Source organism: Andrographis paniculata, unplaced genomic scaffold (assembly GCF_009805555.1).
Source record: "Andrographis paniculata isolate CXL003 unplaced genomic scaffold, ASM980555v1 Contig54END, whole genome shotgun sequence".
Classification (NCBI taxonomy): Eukaryota; Viridiplantae; Streptophyta; class Magnoliopsida; order Lamiales; family Acanthaceae; genus Andrographis; species Andrographis paniculata.
In genome coordinates, this window is record NW_026137589.1 from 4,752,065 (window position 1) to 4,760,474 (window position 8,410).

General features: G+C 37.3%; 2 protein-coding genes across 2 annotated transcripts; both read left to right on the forward strand.

Moving 5' to 3' along the window:
- Positions 1–162: 162 nt before the first annotated feature.
- Positions 163–3,274, forward strand: LOC127255906 (receptor-like protein EIX2). The gene is made up of 5 exons (XM_051281676.1): positions 163–555; positions 637–1,747; positions 1,826–2,619; positions 2,716–2,836; positions 3,031–3,274. Exons 1-3 carry the CDS (start codon positions 408–410, stop codon positions 1,830–1,832), a joined length of 1,266 nt encoding a protein of 421 aa, XP_051137633.1. The 5' UTR covers positions 163–407; the 3' UTR covers positions 1,833–2,619; positions 2,716–2,836; positions 3,031–3,274.
- Positions 2,088–8,315, forward strand: LOC127255494 (receptor-like protein EIX2). Its single transcript, XM_051281024.1, has 4 exons — positions 2,088–2,619; positions 5,503–5,677; positions 6,234–7,655; positions 7,772–8,315. Exons 1-4 carry the CDS (start codon positions 2,088–2,090, stop codon positions 8,313–8,315), a joined length of 2,673 nt encoding a protein of 890 aa, XP_051136981.1.
- The last annotated feature ends 95 nt before the right edge of the window (positions 8,316–8,410 follow it).

Below are 8,410 nucleotides of genomic sequence, written 5' to 3' on the forward strand. Positions count from 1 at the left end.
TACAGCATGATTCCTGAGTCTTTAGGATCAATGAAGCAACTGAATTATCTAAATCTCTCTTATGCTGGCTTTGGAGGCACTGTCCCACAGTATCTTGGCAATCTCTCAAACCTGCACACCCTTGATCTCAGCTATAATCACTTGAGCTCCATTGATAACACGACTTTGCAATCTGTCATCATTGGAGCATCTTGATTTGAGTTGGATCAACCTTGGTCAAAATAACAATTTTGTTAAGGTACTCAACATGCTTCCTTCTTTATCAGTGTTGCGTTTGTCATCGTGTGCACTTAACAACGTTTTCTTTGCCCAATTCCTGCATAAATTCAACATTCCTTCCACATGTCCAGTACTTGGATCTTAGTTCGAACATCACTTTTGGAGAAACTCCTTGCTTTCTCCAAAATATGACTTCACTAAGGTTTGTTGATCTTTCATGGAATCATTATGAGTCTTCGCCCTTACATTTTCTTAGATTAAGCAATCTTGTTGATCTCAACCTTGCAGCAAACAATCTTGACCATCCTTCTGTTTGGATTTCCAAATTCATGTCCGGTAAATGCCGCTTAGAATCATTGAATCTCCTGGGTAATCACTTTCACAGGGATATCTCAGAAGCTTTCAAAAACATTTCAGGATGTCTGAGTCAAAACTTACAGATTCTAAATTTGGGCTACAACAAATTTAGTGGTGAGTTACCTAAAGAGTTGGACAAAGTAAAGAAAATAACATACTTTGATGTTAGCGGATCAAATATTAGCGGTCAAATTCCTGAATCTCTTGGGAATTTGTCATGCTTGAGAGATATGTATATGTTACGGAACAAGTTAGTTGGCCCCATCCCATCATCCTTTGAAAATTTGAAGGCATTGAGAGTGTTGGATCTTTCTATCAATCAATTAAGGGGCGAAATTCCAAATATTTTGGGACAACTATCGAATCTTGAGAGGTTGGACATTTCATACAACTTGTTCAACGGACCAATTTCTGAGGTTCACTTTGCCAAACTCTCGAAATTAGAAGAGCTCGGTCTATCCAACAACTTAATCAATTTTAAGTTTGGATACGACTGGGTGCCCCCTTTTCAATTGAAGTCTCTCAGAATGTTTTCCTACATTGGAGGTCAGATTCCACCATCGCTTCAATACCAGAAAGCATTGAGTCAGCTAGATTTATCCAGCTGCAGCATTTCAGGATATCTACCCAAGTGGCTTGGCAACATGAATTTGGTGTGGTTGGACCTATCTAAGAACCAGATAAATGGAACTATCCCAAAGTGGCTTGGCAACATGGATTTGGTGGGGTTGGACCTATCAAAGAACCATATTTATGGAACAATTCCGAAGCTTCCTTCCAGATTGAACAGCTTACTTCTTTCAGAGAACATAATAAATCACCTTCCGAGCGACATTGATCACCGACTACCTTCTCTAGTAAATTTGTTCTTGGCCCGTAACTCCATCAATGGCTCACTGCCTGATTCATTGTGCAATATGAGCCGTTTGTGTGTTTTAGATCTCTCCAAGAATGGTCTTTCTGGAAATGTGGCAGATTGTTGGCAACATAGTTATTTATCATTTTTAGATTTGTCATCCAATGAGCTTTCAGGCATAATTCCGGAATCCATTGGAGCTGCTCACTCCTTGACATGGCTGCGCTTGAACAACAACAGTTTCATAGGACAGATTCCCTCCACTTTGCAGAACTGTACCTTTTTAGAAGCGCTGGATGTTGGAGAAAATATGTTGTAGGTAAAATACCTGAATGGATTGGAAACAAGCTGCCTGTTCTCGAAATTCTTAGACTAAGGGGTAATCTATTCCAGGGGGTGATACCTGATGCACTTTGTCAAGCCACTCGTCTTCAAATCCTAGACCATGGAAACAACAACTTGACTGGGTTTATCCCGCATTGTGTTGGAAATTTCTCAGGCATGATTGAAAAGCGTGTTCTACTTTCTTTCTATGGAGATCCCTTGCATCAAGTGTTGAAAGGAATAGAGATGGAATACTCCCAAGGATTTATCGGATGTTGTTAATTTTGATCTTTCTTGCAACAATCTTGTCGGAGAAATTCCTTCAGAGTTGATGGTCCTTCGCAACTTACGTGGTCTCAATTTGTCACATAATTCCTTAGGTAGAGAAATTCCATCAAAGATTGGAGACTTGACTTCTCTGGAATCTCTTGATCTTTCAAACAACAATTTGGTCAGGAGAATCCCCAACAGTCCATCAAATTTATATTGTTTGAGCCACCTGAACTTGTTCAACAATAATCTGTCGGGACCAATTCCCACTGGAAGTCAACTGCAAACTCTCGAAGAACCTTCAAGTTACGAGGGCAATCCCCAACTCTGTGGAGCTCCCCTGCCGAAGAGATGTCCCAGCCATGAACCACCAAAGGACTCCAATACTGAAGATGATGCTGCAGATGATGGGGATTCAATGGATAAACTATGGTTTTGTGTATTTGTTGTTGGTGGATTTGGCATAGGATTTTGGGGGTTTGTTGGATTTTTGGTCTTCAAAAGGAGTTTCAGACAGGCTTACTTTCATTGTACAGATGAGATGGGCAGCAAGATACTTCTTGCTGGGGCATTATTTGCTCAGAGATTCTCAGGTAACTGATTAACACATATATGTATATATATTATTTTCCTTTATTGTGGCTTGCAGTTTGTTTTTTCTTTAACATTATAGTATTTTGATGTTTTAGTTTCGCATTGTGGCGCGTGGGCTCTAGCTTGAAGAACGCGAGACTATCAATGTTATTTGTAATAAAATTTGTACATTAATCTTGAACAGAGATTCGATGGATATTCATTAGTGCTGTTAAGGTATGCCTTTCTTAGCATAGCAAAATATTTTCATTTAGCTCAACGCAAAGCGTTATATAATGCTTCGAGCATGGCCAAGTATGGTGGGGAAATTCTTCAGGCAAAGAACATAGATAAATCAATTTGCTCCGACTACTTGTCTAATGTCTGCACGGGATAGGAATTAATAAGTCTTTTGGTTTCATCATTTGCAGTGACACAAGAATGAGAAGCCAGTCATATGCAAGTTGAATGAGTGAGTACTAAACACATCAGAAAATGCTACATGACACAAGGTGATGGGCATACCACATTGCTGGCTGCTTCAGCTCCAGCAACATCAAAGTCCAATTCAATTTCAATCTCAATCATCGAAGATATCTGGAATTATTACGGATAAGAAAATAATAATGTACTCTAGCGTAGCTTTATTAAGAATTATTACTCGAGCATAGCTTATCATGAGTTCAATTCCATTCTTGAGTCCAGTCCTTGGCAAACAATTTTTGACTCGGCTTCTTCTAACACTATACGAAAAGTTACATAAAACAAACAACTTAGGAAGGTTGGAACAGCTCTTAATTGAGTAACTTGCCATAAAGTTGAATCATACCGATGTGAAGGTTCACTAACAGAATCTTTAAGTGGCAGATGCGAGCAAGCATCCGAACCTGTAAATAAAAAACATGTTGGTTAATTATCATATGATGAGATGCACTCATTTAGATATCAATATGAACAAACTCATAAACGGAAACACAAAAGGGGAAAGTCTATCATCGCATTCATTGTCAAAAATCCAAATACATCCTTGGATAGTAGACCACTTTATGCACTCTATTGCAATATTCTACTGATGCAGATCAAGAAAATAAATCATTTACCCAATCAATCATGCAGAAAGATACCATTCATAACTCTCATACCGATTAGTCTTTCCTTTGTGTAAATTGTAATGGAGCGGTGATGGATTTGTAAACAGAGGTATTTCGTCGTGTTAGACTCCAAAACATATGATGCCCATCCTTCATCCAAACCAAGTGTTTGATGAGTCGTTCCAATGACATAATGGAGAAAAAGTTTTCTGACTGATCCTCGGCTTAGAGATCTACCTACAATTGGAAATATGGCATCAGCTACACTGCATTCTTGTTTTCGCCTACTTGATTATTTTACATCTCACAAAATAGAATAAATTCAGAGGTACTTAATTCACTAAAGGTTCCACTGATTAATTGTATACTATTTTGAGCTATTGACATCAAATGTTTTCGACCTCGTGGGACTCAATCTAAATCGATGAAGTCTCTTACTTCATTTGAACTTTTTTCCACTATCAGATACTCTTTGCCTTAAAATCTCCATCTATTAATGCATACAGTTCACTTCTTAAAGTTTGTTCTTAATGATTGTTTCTTATATTGTCAGCCTTCTCTAAGCTTGGTCTACTTAAAGTTTCTTTACTATGCAACCCTCATTACATATAAAAATATATTATGTTTTCTTATAAAATGTTACATTACACACAGTAATACTGAACCGTTATGCATTCCATTTGGACCCACTTTAGTCGATATTATATACTACTAAAATACTGATATCAATATATAATGCTACACAATAGTACTTCAAGACCTTATTCATTGGTAAACTCATTCTTGTAGGGTACCTTTAATTCTTTTGGACCTTTAGCCACCTGGCTCCTTTAGAAATTTTTTATAATTTGCATTGAAAAGTTGGGACATAGCCTTTGTTGTTCAATTACTTTATAAAGCTCAAATTCTTTTTCAAACCTCTACTTTCATTTAGAGTTTTAATCCGACGTCCCCTTTTCTCATAATTCTCAGCTGGTCACTATTGGTGAAGTGGACAACTCCAAAGTCCCTGAAAATGTGTATTCCATAAATATTGAATTATTATAACAGTGAAATTATGAGATTCCAAAGTCTATAACACATGCCTCAGTCTCATTAATGTGTTCAAACTTAAAATAGGGAGTGTAGAAAATTGCACTGTCCCATTAATTTTATGAAAAACAAATAAATAAGATATCATTGTCGGTTGGTCATCACGTGGAAGTGCCAAGGAAAATGTCCATCTTATTATATTACATTTAGTTGTATATTAGTATTATTGAATGTTTTGAAGTTAAATTTTTGAAATAAAAATGTATTTGATGTGATATTCTACAAGTAAGTTAAATGATGAAAGTGTGTCAACAACATTGTCTTATGTGTGCGAACTTATAGATGTCTTCCATATTAACTTAATATAGATGTTGTTGTACTTATTTGTTTAAATGTTATTCAATCTTGAATGGCGATTATAAAATATTGAAGTCTTTTTTCTTGTTATCTCAATTTAATCAAAAGTATCTAATGGTAATGGTAGAAGGATCAGATATTATTGATGGAATAAATGCATGTTGAATTTTTTTGGTGTTCCAAGTGGCCAGGCTTTTTTTACTCAGTATGTCCTATTAAATGCACTAAATTGGTGGGCGTGTGGAAAGTTCTCAATGAAGAAACATTGGATGTGAAAGAACTTAATTTGAATACTGATGAATCTTTCTTTGTTCATTACCTACTTTCACTATAAACATTTTGTATACTGTTTATGTTTATGTGTCGACATGAAGAAGATATTTGCTTTCTTTCTTCTCTTTTCTATTATATTGTTTGTTTCAGAGTTGTGGAGTTCATGTGTTGCTAAAAATACATCAATTGGTTGCATTGCAGTAGAGAGGAAAGCTCTTCTCAAGTTCAAATCAAGCCTTGATGATCCTTCGAATATTACACTCCCTTCATGGCGGGGCATCGATTGCTGCACATGGGAAGGTATTACTTGTGATGAGATTACAGGGTATGTTATCCAACTTAATCTCAGATATAATGGTATGTTGTTGAGTAATATCTTAAGTAGTGAAAGACTAGATCCTTCTCTAGTTGAATTAAAGTATCTGAATTCTTTGGACTTGAGTGGGAATGACTTTCGATCCAAAATGATTCCTGAATATTTAGGATCGATGAAGCAACTGCATTATCTTAATCTCTCTTCTGCTGCCTTTGAAGGAACTGTCCCACAGCATCTTGGCAATCTCTCAAACCTGCACACACTTGATCTCAGCTATAATAAACTCATGGCTTTGCAATCTGTCTTCATTGGAGCGTCTTGATTTGAGTGGGATCGACCTTGGTACAAATAGAAATTTCATCAATGTACTCAACAGGCTTCCTTTTTTATCAATGTTGCGTTTGTCCCGCTGTTCATTTAACAACATTTCTTTGCCCAATTCCTGCATAAATTCAACATTCCTTTCACATGTCGAATACTCGGATCTTAGTTCGAACTTCATTTCTGGAGAAACTCCTTGCATTTCATGGAATCATTATCACTCTTCCCCCTTACATTTTTTTAGATTAAGGAAATTTGTTGATCTCAACCTTGAATCGAACAATCTTGACCATGCATCGGATTGGATTTCAGAATTCTTGTCTGGTAAATGCCACTTGGAATCATTGAGTCTCCAGAATAATTCCTTTCATGGGAAGATCTCAAGAGTTTTCAAGAACATTTCAGGATGTTCGAGTCAAAACTTACTGAATCTAAATATGGGCTACAACAATTTTGATGGTGACTTACCTAGTGAGTTGGATAAAGTCAAAAAAATAACAAACCTGGATCTTAGTAGATCAAATATTAGCGGTCAAATTCCAGAATCTCTTGGAAATTTGTCATTCTTAAGAGGTTTGATTATGAGAGATAACAAGTTAGTTGGCCCCATCCCATCATCCATTGGAAAACTGAAGGTACTTTGGGTGTTGGATCTTTCTTCAAATCGATTAAGTGGCGAAATTCCAATTTCTTTTGGGCAACTATCAAATCTCGAGAGCTTGGACATTTCACACAACTCATTCAATGGAACAATTTCTGAGGTTCACTTTGTCAATCTCTCAAAATTAGAAAAGCTCTATCTATCCAACAACTTAATCAATTTTAAGTTTGGATGTAGTTGGGTACCGTCTTTTCAATTGACAGAACTCAACATGGCATCTTCCAACGTTGGAGGTCAGATTCCACGATGGCTTCAATCCCAGATGGCGCTGAGTCAGCTAGATTTATCCAATTGCAACATTTCAGAAACTCTCCCAAAGTGGCTTGGCAACATGAATTTGGTGGAGTTGGACCTATCAAAGAACCACATCTATGGAACAATTCCAAACCTTTCTTCTAGCTTGACGAGCTTAGATCTTTCAGATAACATAATAAATCACCTTCCGAGCAACATTGATCTTCTGCTACCTTATCTTGAATATTTATTATTGGCCCGGAACTCCATCAATGGTTCACTGCCTGATTCATTGTGCAATATGAGTGATTTGACTCTTTTAGTTTTGTCCATGAATGGTTTCTCTGGATATTTGCCAGATTGTTGGCAAGACAGTTATTTATCGTATTTGGATTTGTCGTCCAATGAACTTTCAGGCATAATTCCAGAATCCATTGGAGCTGCTCGTTACTTGTCATGGCTGCACTTGAACAACAACACTTTTACAGGACAGATTCCCTCCACTTTGCAGAACTCTACTTATTTAGAAGTGTTGGATGTTGGAGAAAATATGTTGTCTGGTAGAATACCTGAATGGATTCGACACAATATGCTTGATCTGAAAATTCTTCGACTAAGGAGTAATCAATTTCAAGGAGTGATACCTCATACACTCTGTCAAGCTTCTCAGCTTCAAGTTCTAGACATCGGAAACAACAATTTGACTGGGTACATCCCGCGCTGTGTTGGAAATTTCTCAGGCATGATTGAAAAGAATCATCTACGTACTAGGTATGGAGAAGCCATACAACAAGTACTAAAAGGAATAGAGATGGCATACGCTAAGGATCTATCAGATGTTAATTTTGATCTTTCTTGCAACAAACTTGTTGGAGAGATTCCTTCAGAGTTGTGTTCCTTCGCAACTTACGTGGTCTCAATTTGTCACATAATTTCTTGGATAGAGAAATTCCATCTAAGATTGGAGAGTTGACCTCTCTGGAATCTCTTGATCTTTCCAACAACAATTTGGTCGGGCGAATCCCAAACAGTCTATCGAATCTATATCTTTTGAGCCGTTTGAACTTGTCCAACAATAATTTGTCTGGAGCGATTCCCACCGGAAATCAACTGCAAACTCTCGATGACCCCTCAATTTATGACGGCAATCCCCAACTCTGTGGAGCTCCCCTGCTAAAGAGATGTCCTGGCAATAAACCAACTAAGGACTTCAATCCTGAAAATGATGCTGCAGATGATGGAGATTCACGGGATAAAATATTGTTTAGTGCATTTGTTGTAGGTGGATTTGGCACAGGATTTTGGGGGTTTGTTGGATTGTTGGTCTTCAAAAGGAGTTTCAGGCAGGCTTACTATCGTTTTGTGGAAGAGATGGGCAGCAAGATACTTCTTGCCGCTGCTTTATTTGCTCGGAGATTCTCAGGTAACTGATGCACTCCATATATGTATATTGTTTTCCCTCTATTGTGGCTATCAGTTTGGTTTCTTCCTTACCAATAAAGTACTTTAATGTTTTAATTTTGCAT